The sequence below is a fragment of the Scatophagus argus genome, chromosome 18, assembly GCF_020382885.2.
Source record: "Scatophagus argus isolate fScaArg1 chromosome 18, fScaArg1.pri, whole genome shotgun sequence".
NCBI classification, from domain to species: Eukaryota; Metazoa; Chordata; class Actinopteri; family Scatophagidae; genus Scatophagus; species Scatophagus argus.
Genome location: NC_058510.1, coordinates 799,111 through 812,889, shown reverse-complemented (window position 1 = coordinate 812,889; position 13,779 = coordinate 799,111). Strand labels below are relative to the sequence as shown.

Genomic DNA, 13,779 nt, shown 5'->3' with positions numbered 1-13,779 from the left:
AAACACAGAAAGCAAAGTGAAAGTAGAAGACATTTACACAACTTCCCATTTTTGTTTAAATGATCATGAAAGCTGTAAAGCAGACAGAAACGCGAGGAGGAAACCAGATGTCTGCAGTACCCTCTGAATGCTTTAATGTCCGATTCTGAATGCAGTTTTACTTGTAACAGAGTGTTTTTGTTGGTTTGAACGCTGACACACCAGCAGCATGAGGACGGAAGCCTGGAGGGGATTTTCTCTGCTCTGGACGGGTTTACACGGCACAGAGCCATAAAGCAGGAAGTCCTGGTCCTTAGTGTGCGTCGAGCCAGGTCCTCTGGTCCTCACAGCCTTTGGATCCGTGATTGAGACGATTGGGTTCATCCCAGCAGTGACACATCCAGGACTACACACACAAACCTACTGATTTAATGAATCTTTATTCATGCATTTACTTTACAGGCAGACTTTAAAATGAAATTCAGGGCTCCCGTCTTTTCCCTTGTGCATTAAATACAAATCCTCCCATCCAAAGATAAAACATCCAAAAAACAAACATCACAGTGGGAAAACCTGCAGCCAAAGACTTGAACGATACTCAGTGTTCAGATAAAAACAGTGAACAACAAGACAAAAACATTTAAAAGTAGAAACAAACTGACACACACAGTCTCTAGAAGTGGTCGTCGTCTCCGGTGAGCTGCAGCAGGGACGAGGACGTGTAGAGCAGCAGCTGTCCTGACAGTCTGCTCAGGCAGGTGAGGCAGCGCAGCAGCCACCTGATAGGACAAATCATCACAAACTCAGAAACTCTGCAGGACAGTGAACGTCACGTGACCATGGTGGACTCTGACTCCAGGGGGGGTTGGATAGAGGACTAAACCTGATCAGTGTACGGGCTGCAGTGCCCTCAGGTCACCAGCAGATGTCAGCAGAGGTCAACTCACTTGAGGATGTGTTTCATCCTGGTGCATCTGAAGTCGTAGGACAGGGTGTAGGCCTCGTACAGGGTCGCCTTGATGGCCAGGCAGCACAGGAAGTCTTTAGGGTGCAGCTTGTAGATGTCAAAGGACAGTTTAGCGATCCCCTTTCTCTTGGGCTGACGGAAGCTCGGGAAGACCTGAAACAGACAGGAGACCAAACCTGGATGTGATGCGGCAGAGGGACTTCACAGCGTGTGGACTTCCTCCTCTCAGCAGCCTCCACGAAGCCCACCAAGCAAACATCTGAGTGTGTTGCTGCTCAGCTTGTTGTGGACAAGCTGGACAAAGTGTCAGTTCAGTTTGTCCTCACATGAAGTCAACCTGAAAAGCGATCATCTCTAAAGACAGGAACTCGTCTGTAACGTGTTGCTGAAGATCCACATGTCCAGTCAACGTTTACAAACTGAATACCAGATGAAAACTGGACTTTTAAAGTTCCAGGTTAATTTGGTGAATCTTCTCCACTGCAGTAACGAGTCTCACCTTGTTCTGCGTCCACACGTCTCCTTTCTCCAGCACCATCAGCGGCGTGTTGCTGGGCAGAGACTGGAAGAACTCCTCGGAGTCCACCTCAGTCCCATCCTCCTCCAGGACCAGAGTCAGGAAGTGGCAGGAGAGCACGAACACCCTCGCAACCTGAGACGCAACACACAGGAAACACGATGTCAAAGTGTGGATCCGCTTCAAAACCGCAAAGACTTCATGATGTTCACCTGCTCCAGCAGCTCGTCCAGAGAGGACGCCTCCAAAGCTCGCCGCCGCCTTCGGCTGCCGGTGCAGACCTTGAAGCTGCGCGGCTGAGCCGAGGGCAGGATGTGCCGAGAGATGGTGGACTGGAGCGTCCACACAGACCTGCCAGGGTTACAGTATCAGGACACAGCGAAGCAGTCTGATCACTTCATACCTGACAGCTGGAGTCGCTGGTTACCTCGCAGGCTCAGATTCAAGAGAAAACACTTCAAACTGCTCACGTCTTAACGCATCAGCAATCCAGGAATATACAATCCAACCCAACAGCTGTGAGTACTTTTACTGCGATACTTCAGCATTCTGATCTTTGGGTTTTGAACCCAGCAGGTTTGTTGTACTGGTTGTTTATCTCTGGTGATGTGGACTCTGGGGTCCAGTTCGTCCACTGCTGGACGCCTGATCAGCGCTTTGAGGCTCTTCTTGATTATTTTATTGAAGTGCTTTTACTTCAGATCATGTGAAGAGTTTTCTCTTAAACCACCTTCATACGAGCAGCTTCAGAAACACACAAAAAGCTTTGGCGCCCAGCTGGTTTCACGGACTCGCTGGTCAGAGAAGAGGATCAAAGTGTGAAATTTGCAGGATTTAGCGGAGACCCTCGAACGAAGCTTTTCACCCACCTCACCAGAGTCTCCGGCAGCAGAGCTTTGGCGTATTTCACCCCTGACTGGATGGACAGCGGCGCCATTCGGAAAGCAGCTAATCGATCGGTCAAACAGATCGATAACGATCCCGAAGAGGAGCAGCAGGTGTTTCTCAGCCTGAAGACACGGCAGGTCCAGCTCACCTGCTGCAGCCGAGCCGCTGAGTGGAAACACCTTATTAACCAGGACGGCTTGTGATTGGTCGACGGTTAAGGCCGAGAACCAATAGAATTATCAGCTAAACGTGTCAAAAGTAGGACTCACCGCAGGAAAAAGACACTTTCTTTGTGTGTTGTTGGAGTACAAAACTCCTGTCTGACTCCACTGAGGCTGTCAGCCTCCAAACGTTTCGACCTTCACTCATTTAACACATAAACAATAACAGGAATTCACTGGCTGTTGATTTTCTGGTCCAGACATTTAAGCAGCTTACACAGGAAACCAGCTGATATTCTTTTGTTTCACAGATTAGGAAGGAAATAATAATGAGGCCTTTATCAGGAACAGGTTATCCAGAGAAGGTGGATTTGTGTTATGCTAACTCACCTCTGCTTCCAGTCATGATGCAAAGCTTTGCTAACACGTTGTTTCTGTTTCCATCACCTGAGTCACGCCATAAAGTATTTCTATGCAGAATATAAAGGCTTTTCAAATTTGCCTTTGCACCAGCAAATATGCTGGAAAGTTGTTAAAGTGTTAATTTTCGCATTTCATTCATTCAAAACGTTTTTACACAATAACTTTAAAGCCAGACTTTAAACATAAGGTAAATTGTAGGATTATTATTATTATTGACGGCCCGTTTAAATCCGGAACCAAGGCGCTGTCCGCTGTTTTCCCCGGACTTTAAACGTCGACGGACCAAACAAAATATCCCGCCTGAAGCAGAACTAAGAAGAAACCTCATAAACGGACTTCAGAGTGAACTTTGTTGTCAGCAATCACAATGAAGTTTCGAGGGAAAATCGTCGATATCGCGTGTCTGAACCATTTCACCCGTGAGTCTCTTTAGTGTCCTTCACGAGACGGAGCCCACGCTGCTAACATGTTAGCTTCCTCCAAAGTTTCTCTGCGCGAAAATAACATCACGCAAGACTTATTGACAAAGTGCAGGTTTGTTATGTCTGCACGGTATGTGACTTCAGTTCGGCACACATCAAGCGCTGACATTTTAGCGTTAATTTATACGATTAAAATAAACCAAAAGTTTGTTCAAATCCATATCAGAGTTATCTGTTATCAGACAAGAAAAATATTATTGAAGATTATTGCCGGTTAGTCAGTAGCCAGTGATCATGCAGGACTGGCGGCTGCTCTGTTTGTTTGTACCCCCACACAGGTGACAGGACAGATTCAAATTTAAATTCAAAAACACTTTATTTGTTTAATTTGTTTATTTAAAGGCACGCAGAGTCGTTACAGTAATCAAGAAACCAAAAACAGCTGTGCAACAAGTCATTACTGCAACAAAGCCAGCAGAATATAAGTAATGTATGTATGTAATAAAATAAGTAACAATATAAATAATACAGTAAACAAAAGACCTCTGAGTTAAAATAAACTGAAGTCGTGTTTGTTGTAGCTAATAACTTTGCTCTCGCTCGTCTTCACCAGGAGTCGTCACGACCATCTCAAAGCTGACCAAGATGTGTATCCTGCGACTGACGCCAGACAACCTGTTCTTCATTCTGTCTGGCAAAGTGGCCAACGGAGGCGTCAGCATGTGGTGTGAACTGCCACAGGTGAGCGTTCAGTTCAGCTCCTCGTTTCACCTGTTGGGGAGTAAAACTGTGTGTGTGTGTTTTGCAGTTGATAAGTCTGTCTCACCTTCATCAGTGAGTGGAGGTGTTGGATGTGACACCTTGCAGAGCTTTTATGTGATTCAGGTGAAGCGGCCCTTCGTTCTGCCATCTGAACCTGTCGGTGTTTCCTTCCTCCCCGCAGGCCAACTTTTTCGACGACTACCAGATGGAGGGCGTGTCCTCTGAGGACAATGAGATTTGTCTGGAGGTCACTCCAGATAACCTGTCCAGAGCCCTGAAGACGGTCCAGAACGCCAAGGCCGTCAAAGTTAAACTGACCAAGAAGCACTGCCCCTGCCTCACCATCGCTGCCGAGCTGGTGGGCCTGTCAAACACACTGACTTTAAAACACAACATGAATGATGATGTGGAGCCAACTTGACCTCTGAAACCCCTCCAGCTTTCAGTCATGTGTTGTTTTTTGTTTGCAGCCCATTTCTTGCACACATGTTGTCAGACTGATGAAGATGGAAGTTTGCACTACAGTTTGATTAAAGTAAAAGGGAAATTTCACCAGTGCAGTCTGGAAACAGCCTGCTGTCTTCAGTGGCTCTGGAGGAGCTCCGTAAAGTCTCTGAAGCCTAATGATGTCCTCTCTGTCCCCCTCATGTCCAGCCCACCCTGTCCAGCATCAGCCGAGTTGTCACTCACGACGTCCCAGTCGATGTCATCCCCCGAAAGCTGTGGCACGAATTCAAAGAGCCAAGCATGCCAGACTTTGATGTACGTGACATCGCAATGAAGTGCAGCACGCGTCCAAATACACAACCAAACCTCACAGACAGACACTTAGGGTTTAGAGAAGAATAAACGTTAGTTTCTCTGAAATTTGTTCAGATTTTCCCTCACTGACTCTGCAGTGCTACAGACATTTGGTTATATGTCTGTCTTTGCAGGTCAGTATCTACCTGCCTCCTCTGAAGACGATGAAGAACGTCGTGGACAGAATGAAGAACCTCTCCAACTTCCTGGTAGGATCACATTCCTGTTACTTTAACATCATCTTCAGTAGGAAGTCTAGAAGCCTAAATGAAAGCTAAAGCCATTCGTGAACAACAAGGTTTCTTTGTCAGAGTTTGGAAAGGAAATAAACAAGACACGACTCCAGTAGAAGTGAGTGGACGTTAATTAAATCACTTTTTTTTCTTGATGTTTTTTGCCCTGCCTGCATTTTACTGAAAGCTCCACCCACACAGCAGTAGGCGGAGCTTACTAATGCGTGTGCTGCTCAGTGATTTTGATCCTGTCCAGGGTGCGACTGTGGGTCAGTGGCTACAGTAACAAACTCAGGCTCGTTTTTTGTGAACTTGCTGCTCCTCCTGTTAATTAAATCCCAGTAGGACCAACGTCCTCCTGCTGTCCATCTGCTTTTCCATCTGCTGTGTTTTAGCAGCTCATGAGAAGTTAGATGTCAGATCTCAGTTGTTACCTTGGTGAATCCAGTGTAATTACAACAGAAATGATGGCTAAAACGGTGACAGTAACTTCCAAGTTTATTTAAACCAATTGTTCTCAAGTTTGCTAACCTGCAAGCTAACGTAAAGCTTCAGTTAGTTGAATGTAAATTAAAGAGTGTGTGTGTGTGTGTGTGTGCGTGTGTGCTTGTCTCAGGTAATGGAGGCCAACATGAATGGAGAGATGAACCTGAAGATCGAGACAGATCTGGTTTCTGTCACCACTCACTTCAGAGACCTGGGAAACCCGCCGTGGGGTAAGAACTCGGTTGCTGTCGCCTGCTGTTAGCTACGCAGGCAGCGTGAGTCCACTTTATCAGCTCCGAGTTCACCTGAATCCAGAATTAAACCTCGCAGGTGCCCTCACTCTGCTTCTGGCGGTGACATGATGTCAGGAAGCGTTTTGATGGCTTTGCTGATCCGGTGACATTTCATGTGTTTTCACTAGCAGGTCAAAAATTTCTCACGTGAATGACATGCAAAAGGCAGATTTGAAGTGGTGACACTATAGTCCTGTGCTGCGGGGCTGACAGAGAAGCTTTCAGTGGTTCAGGTTTTAGTTCGGGTCCTGGCTTCAGCTCCACGTCACAGGAAATGATTCACACATTTCTGTTCCTCCTCCCGTCTCCGTTTATTCTCCTTTCATCTCCGTCCGTCCGTCCGTCCCTCCAGGTGATGACGCCTCCCAGGAAGGCGGTCCGTCTCAGAGCCGGGACCCAGAGGCCATGGCCCAGGCCAGGGTGGACATCAGGAAGCTGCAGCAGTTCCTCATGGGGCAGCAGGTCAACCCCAGCAAGGCCATGTGCAGTAAGTCAACCCTCAGCTGCTCCTCAGTGTGCCGCAGGAAGTCCAGTGGAAATATTCACGTATCTTTACATCAGTGTTGACGTATACACACAGTACCTGCAGCTGATCCTGGTGTCCCCTCAGATATCGTCCACGAAAGGGTCGTCCATCTGATCCTGTTGCACGAGGACGTGTCCCTGCAGTATTTCATCCCCGCTGTGGCGTAGACGCCCCGCAGGCCGCAAAGCTGCTTCGACTCTCTGAGTTTGGGCTGTGAAGCCCTTTCTGATGTTTCCCCTCACGGCGAGGATTCCTCCTGCGTTTGAAACCCATGACACTGAACTCATGATGTCTGGGAGTTTGTCCTATGAGACCGAAGTTGGTTCCAGTCCTGTCAATGGACCTCAGAAGACTTGACCTGCTGACCTTTGGTATCCGTAAGGACAGGCTGGTAAATGTGCGTTTGTCATGGAGGAAAGCGGGTCAAAACGTGTGATTTAGAGAGAAAGTGGAACAAGTTGCATATTAAATGCTCAGATTGTTTCATGTTTTGTTTTATCTCTCAGCTCGATGATCTTTTGTCCAGTTTGATGCGTTTGAATGGACTTGTGCATGCAGACTGTACTGTGTGTAAAATGCATCCCTGGGCTGAATGTGTAACACAAATAAAATGATAATTTGATAATCCATTTTGACTTCCACTCAGCAGGAAGCAGCACAGAGACAGTGCAGTGAGCTCAGCTACTCTGTTGATTTTTCTAAGTGTCACAGAAGCCACAGAATGGGGAAGTTGTGTAAAGTCCACTGGACATACGATGACCTGTCTTTACTGACCCACGACTCTGGTGCTGAGAACAGCACGTGGAGACCACAGGACAGTAATTATGCTGGACAAACTGATCCTGCTGTTCTCATGGCAAAGTTTCACTTTTATTGCTTTATGTATTTATGTTCCTACTGAACGTTCACCTGGATCACCTTTGATCACCTTTGACCAGTGAGGCTCCTCCTCTCTCCATTTACTGTTCACACATACTCCATTCAAGGATGTTTTTGCTGCTTTGTTTAGTAACTTGGATGATGCAGATTTGTTCTGTTGCTGTTGACGAGCTTTGGTGACGCAGTGTGAGTTTGACGTGACTCATTTCACTGTGGGTCGAGTTTAGCCTGTCGGGGTGCAGGTACCTGTTTGACTTCACCTCTTAAATTAAATTCCCAAATCACACTTTGAACTACAAGTGACCTAGAAAGCTGAGAGCGACTTTGAATATCTGTTTTAAACAGGACGGAGCAGAAGAAGGCAGGGTGAGTGTTAATACAATATTTTATTGATTTACTGTAATTATTTACTTTTTATTTACTTACGGACTTTTTCGCATTGTTTGTCAGGTTGTTTAAGATAAGATGAGATAATCCTTTATTAGTCCCATAACTGGGAAACTACAGTGTCACAGCAGCAAACAGGATATGGAGGGTGCAAAGCATGCAGGGATAAGAGAAGGATGAGCATTCAAAGGAATAAATACACAGGAAACAAGTACCTGCAGCTGTACACAGTACAGAAGAGAAAAAGACTGTTCACACTAGAGTCCCTCAGTTAGGATTAGTGGATGGACTGATTATTGTACAGATCTGTTTCAGGGACTAAGTATGTAGGTACTGATCCTGGGTGGGGGGTAGTGAAGTGATGTGTGTGCCGCCTTGGTGTTGGCTTAGAAAAGGTCCAGTATTTTATTGTCTCTGGTGTAGCAGGTAACATACTGGGTGAATGAAGTTGGACAGGATGAAGGAGCAGCATGATTGAAGTCTTCAGAGACACATTCCCCATTATGACGGGAGGGAGGACAGGATGGTAACGTCTCCTCCGCCTCCTCCGCCTCAGCTCACGGGGAACGTCGGGTCTCTCTCCATACAGTAGCCGGGTGTTAGCCTGGATTGCTAACAGTTGATCCCCGTAGGCGGTCGTAAAAGTGCTAGAACAAAAAGGAAAACTGGTGCAAACTGCACAGACGTAGCGTCCGTGTTTACGCAGCCGAGACAAAGCAGAAGAGCACACAAAGAGAAGTTTTAATTCCAAAAAACACAAGAAAAGCTCAACGGTGAGCCGGAACTGCTGCACAGGCTGCCACTCGCAGCGCCGGAAGCGGAGTTCTGTTGGGATGCCAAGAGAGTTTCTACAATTTCGACTTAAAAGGTTTCCCCAAACTCAAGTTCTGCAATACATTGTTAGTCCTCGCCTTGAGGAAAACTGAACTGATTGTATTATACTGTGGAGTGTGTGTGTGGATGTTGGTTACGTATTGTAACCCCAGATTCTATGAGGAGGGGCTCCACCCTCTAAGCTGTCGCTGTGTTCTGAGCTCACAGTCAGTGTTGCTGTTTCACCTTTCAGGCTGACCTCAGATCAAAACATGAGTGATTTTGTGGAGGACGAGGAGGTCAGAGCAGAGTCTCCAGTGTCCAGCAGCCTGTCCTTGAAGAGTGACTCGTCCAAACTTGAACCTCCAGCCCTCAGTAATGAATCTCAACTCTCAGACACAACGTAAGAGAACTGATATCAACTCATGTTCAGTTAGTTCTGACAGGAACGCTACAAAACAACAGTTTAGAACAGGGGTGGCCAAACATTTTGGCCCAAGGTCCACATTGAAGGTCCACATCAAAGGCATTAGGGTGTTAATACTTACATTTATTTTTTAGTGGGGACAGTGTTGTTGATCACCATTTTTTGCCAGTGCATGGATGTATGGTGTTAGTTTAGTTGTGGCAATTCTCACAACAGATCTGAGGTGTTCATCACTCAGCTGGGATCTGGTGGGGTGCTTTGTTGGTGTTCTTCACACTAAAAGTCTGTTCACACACACAGGTAGAGCCAAACAACACCAGCATCCTCTGTGCCGTCTCCTGGATGTTTGAAACAAAACTCACCCAGTTTAAGAGACCTGAACTTCTCCTTTAAGATGGTGTCACATTGGAGATCGAGCAGTTCCAACTGCAACTCCTGTGGTGCCGTTTCAGGGTCTTGTGTGAAGGGACATGACACCAGCTGAAGTGACTTGACAATTTTTCCAAAATCGGAGAACCGACGGCAGAATTCTCTGTGCATGTTTTTCACGTGTCCAGACGGCTCTTTCAGCGTAGCCAGTGTGGGGGAATGGGTGAATGACTTATTTGACATTTGCTTTGAAAATAAAGCTAGCTTGGTTTTGAAGACTCTGACTTTTGTGAACATTTCACGCACAAACTGGTTTTTCCCTTGTAGCTTCACGTTCAGCTCGTCCATGTGTGTCAGCATGTTCACAGCAAAAGCTAAATCACAAAGTCAATCTGTGTCACTCAGCTCAGGAAAATTGGCAGCTTTTTCAAGTAGCTCCAAAAGTGAGATAACCTCCTGTTTGAGCTGCCACACTCGTTGACATACTTTCCCCAAACTTAACCAGCGGACATTAGAGTGGTTAAGCAAGTCCTGGTGATCAGCGTCAGTTTCTTCAAGAAGCTTAATAAACTGACGATGCTGAAGTCCCCTTGCTCGAATAAAGTTAACGAGTTAACGAACTGTCTTCACTACACGATCAAGCTGCAGTACGGATTTACACAGTGCTTCCTGGTGGATTATGCAGTGTAGGAAAGTTACCTCCTGCTTAGGGTTGTCCTCTTTCACCCCCTCTTGGATTCTTTTGAGCAGCCCGACGTTGTTTCCAGTCAGATTTGGCGAAGCACTCGGCCTCTCGATGACCCCGACACTCTTTCATACAAGTCCTCTCCCTGCTTTTTCCCCTTTAGGGAAACTCTGCCGTCATCCCAAAATTGTCATTAATCCCTCCGATAAAGATGAAAAGCTGGGCGGTGTCCATTATGTCATTACTTTCGTCCAGTGCCATGGAATATAATGTAAATGGCTCAGCTTTGTTGTTTAGCCTGCAGACTATCTCAACTAGCTCGTCCACTGTCCTGCGTGATAAGCTACTTTTTTCAAATTTGTTCTTGCTCTCAGGACGCAAGATACCTGCTGTCTCTGTGCTGTTTTTTATGGCCTTTAATCTTACAACTCGGCATGTTGATTACAGAAGTTGACATTCAGTACATTCTAGGTATATTTTATATGATAGTAGGATAGTGGTGTATTTTATATAGGAGTGATGGTGTGTGATGGTGAAGGTTCGCCACTTGACTGTATGAAGGATGTTACTTACTTGGGCTCAGGAACACACCAAAAAACTGTTGTCCAAATTCCACACTAACACGCAATTTAGGACAGTAAAACAATCTGTGACAACACCAGCAACATCATAACACACAGTGGCAGACAGGAACCAGTCCAGCTTTCTCACGATGTCTTGAACACTTCAGCAAGTGTCGCTTTGTGAAGTGCAACATAAATAAATTCCCCGTTGGTACAGGTTACCACGGTTACACGCCTCTGGTCAGTAAGGAGGCTCACTGGAAGTGAAGAGATACGCACCAACGTACTTCACACAAAAGTTGTTGAAGGATTGCACGCATACTGAGATTGTGATGCACAATGTGATTTCAGATGCAGCACAACACAGCAACACTGACAAACTGAGCTAACTAGCTAACAAAGCTAACAGCAGCTACAGTCAGTGGTTACTCTGGTGATTTGATGCTTATCGAGACAGAAAGTGGCACAAAACTACAGGCAGATTGCAAATGTTAATGAAACAATCAGGTAAAAAAAAGTACTTAGGGTTGATGAAAACAGAAAAGTTAATGAAATTAAAGAAAAATCTCTTTCACTGTGGACTGAATGCTGAATTCAAACTAAAGTAACATCACTTCCTGTTCTCTGTAATGATCTGAGCTTTTGAATTCTGATATGTCTTCACAGAGGCTGGAAGAGGAGTCAGGTTTCTGAGGAGGAGCAGCTGTCCTGCTGTGCTTCATGTCAGGACGTCCTGAAGGATCCAGTCTCTACCAGCTGTGGACACTGGTTCTGCAGGCGGTGCTTCACCTCACACTGGGACCAGGCTGCTTCATCAGGAGTCTTCTCCTGTCCCCAGTGTGCAAAAAAGTCCAGAACAGGTCAGAACAGCACAGTACAAAGTAAGACTGTCCATCTGTCTTCTGATCTTCTTCTTGTTTATTAGTTGTGTTGTACAGCAAAGACTCCAGAGGTTTTTATGAAATCTTTTTGTTCTAAATTCTTTTATTGTTGGTCATGAAAATAATCACTGGATTCTCAGTCTTTATTGAGTCTGTTTACCTTCTCTTTGAGCAGATAGTGGACTGCAGGAGCTTACAGATGAACATAAGCTCAGTCTGAGGAGCAGATGTGAGCGTGTTGCTGAAGGAAGTGATGAAACAGGAAGCGGGACCCTCCTCAACACGATCTACACTGAGCTGTACATCACAGAGGGTCAGAGTGAAGACGTGAATACCCAACATGAGGTCAGGCAGCTTGACACGACTTCCAAGATGAAGACCCTCCATGAGACTTTGATCAGATGCCAGGACATCTTTAAAGCCTCACCTGAACAACAGACCATCAGAGTCGTTCTGACCAACGGCGTCGCTGGTGTTGGAAAAACCTTCTCAGTGCAGAAGTTCACTCTGGACTGGGCTGAGGGCCTGGAAAACCAGGATGTCAGTCTGGTGGTTCTGCTGTCATTCAGGGAGCTGAACTTGATCAGAGATGAGCAGCACAGTCTTCTCACGCTGCTCCATGTTTTCCATCCAGCATTACAGAAGCTCACAGCAGAGCAGCTGGCTGTCTGTAAACTTCTGTTCATCTTTGATGGCCTGGATGAAAGCAGACTTTCACTGGATTTCAAGAACATTGAGGTTGTGTCTGATGTCGGACAGAAGTCATCAGTCAACGTGCTGCTGACAAACCTCATCGAGGGGAGTCTGCTTCCCTCGGCCCTCGTCTGGATAACGTCCAGACCCGCAGCGGCCAATCAGATCCCTCCTTCACGTGTTGACAGGGTGACAGAAGTACGAGGTTTCACTGACGAGCAGAAGGAGGAGTACTTCAGGAGGAGGTTCAGTGATGAAGATCTGTCCAGCAGAATCATCTCACACATCAAGACATCCAGGAGCCTCCACATCATGTGTCAAATCCCAGTCTTCTGCTGGATCACGGCTACAGTTCTGGAGGACATGTTGACTACAGACCAGAGAGGAGAGCTGCCCAAGACCCTGACTGACATGTACTCACATTTACTGCTGGTCCAGACAAAGAGGAAGAAGCAGAAGTATGATGAAGGACATGAGACGAGCCCACAGGAGCTGATGGAGGCTGACAGGGAGGTTCTTCTGAAGCTGGGGAGGCTGGCGTTTGAACATCTGAAGAAAAGAAACATCATGTTCTACCAAGAAGACCTGGAGCGATGTGGTCTGGATGTCAAGGAGGCCTTGGTGTACTCAGGAGTTTGTACAGAGATCTTCAGAAGAGAGTGTGTGATCTTCCAGAAAACAGTCTACTGCTTTGTTCATCTGAGCATTCAGGAGTTTCTGGCTGCAGTCTACATGTTCCACTGTTACACCAACAGGAACACAAAGGTTCTGGAGGCTTTCCTGGGGAAAAAACGTGTTCGTTCAGCCCTGGATGGCTTCCTGATGGAAGCAATGATGAAATCCATGAGGAGTAAAAATGGTCACTTGGACCTCTTTGTTCGCTTCCTTCATGGTCTCTCTCTCAGGTCCAATCAGAGACTTTTAGGAGGCCTGCTGGGTCAGACAGACAGCAGTCCAGAAACCATCCAGAGAGCCATCAACAACCTGAAGAAGAAGAAGACCACGGTCTCTCCTGACAGAAGCATCAACATCTTCCACTGTCTGATGGAGATGAACGACCACTCAGTACATCAGGACATCCAAGAGTTCCTGAAGTCAGAGAACAAATCCAAGAAGAAGCTCTCGGGGATCCACTGCTCAGCTCTGGCCTACATGCTGCAGATGTCAGAGGAGGTTCTGGATGAGTTGGACTTCACGAAGTACAACACAACAAAGGAGGGACGACAGAGACTGATTCCAGCTGTGAGGAACTGCAGAAAGGCTGTGTGAGTCCAGAAGCATCCGCCATCCGACGGACACAATAAATCCATCTAATTTTAATACATTTTCTTGTCCTGTCTGCTCGTCTCCATAGAATGCAATTCCATAAACAACCCCCAGAGGGCGATACAACATGTCACTAATCAAAGACCCTGGCAGATTTTTAAGGAGAAAGTGAGCGTCCTTCATGGACAAGCAACTTGCCAGCACTCGTTCTGAAAATGTAAAAACAGTAGTGAATAATAATTTCTGATTAATTTTACAAGAAAATCTCAATAAACTTAAAAAAATATACATCACATGTCTGATACATTATAGTTTTCTGACATAATGAATAAAATTGTCACACAGTTTTTAATACAGC

General features: G+C 46.2%; 3 protein-coding genes across 5 annotated transcripts; 2 read left to right on the top strand and 1 right to left on the bottom strand.

The window, feature by feature from the left end:
- Positions 1 to 400: 400 nt before the first annotated feature.
- On the bottom strand, positions 401 to 2,520 carry cidea (cell death inducing DFFA like effector a). The gene is made up of 5 exons (XM_046370598.1): positions 2,333 to 2,520; positions 1,676 to 1,814; positions 1,446 to 1,598; positions 927 to 1,099; positions 401 to 758 (listed from the first exon to the last, which is right to left on the bottom strand). Exons 1-5 carry the CDS (start codon positions 2,398 to 2,400, stop codon positions 653 to 655), a joined length of 639 nt encoding a protein of 212 aa, XP_046226554.1. The 5' UTR covers positions 2,401 to 2,520; the 3' UTR covers positions 401 to 652.
- A 673-nt stretch (positions 2,521 to 3,193) lies between these two features.
- hus1 (HUS1 checkpoint clamp component) lies at positions 3,194 to 7,087 on the top strand. 3 transcript variants are annotated; one of them, XM_046370596.1, is made up of 8 exons: positions 3,194 to 3,354; positions 3,971 to 4,098; positions 4,301 to 4,477; positions 4,774 to 4,881; positions 5,055 to 5,129; positions 5,770 to 5,869; positions 6,285 to 6,419; positions 6,543 to 7,087. In XM_046370596.1, exons 1-8 carry the CDS (start codon positions 3,303 to 3,305, stop codon positions 6,623 to 6,625), a joined length of 858 nt encoding a protein of 285 aa, XP_046226552.1. In that variant the 5' UTR covers positions 3,194 to 3,302; the 3' UTR covers positions 6,626 to 7,087. The 3 variants fall into 3 exon arrangements, with proteins under 3 accessions (XP_046226552.1, XP_046226551.1, XP_046226553.1); XM_046370595.1 differs by having other exon boundaries at positions 6,513 to 7,087; XM_046370597.1 differs by lacking the exon at positions 3,194 to 3,354 and adding an exon at positions 3,451 to 3,469 and having other exon boundaries at positions 6,513 to 7,087.
- An 802-nt stretch (positions 7,088 to 7,889) lies between these two features.
- Positions 7,890 to 13,424, top strand: LOC124049239 (protein NLRC3-like). The gene is made up of 4 exons (XM_046370594.1): positions 7,890 to 8,250; positions 8,791 to 8,940; positions 11,248 to 11,441; positions 11,638 to 13,424. The coding sequence occupies exons 1-4, from the start codon at positions 8,195 to 8,197 to the stop codon at positions 13,422 to 13,424; spliced, it is 2,187 nt and encodes a 728-aa protein (XP_046226550.1). The 5' UTR covers positions 7,890 to 8,194.
- Positions 13,425 to 13,779: the final 355 nt, after the last annotated feature.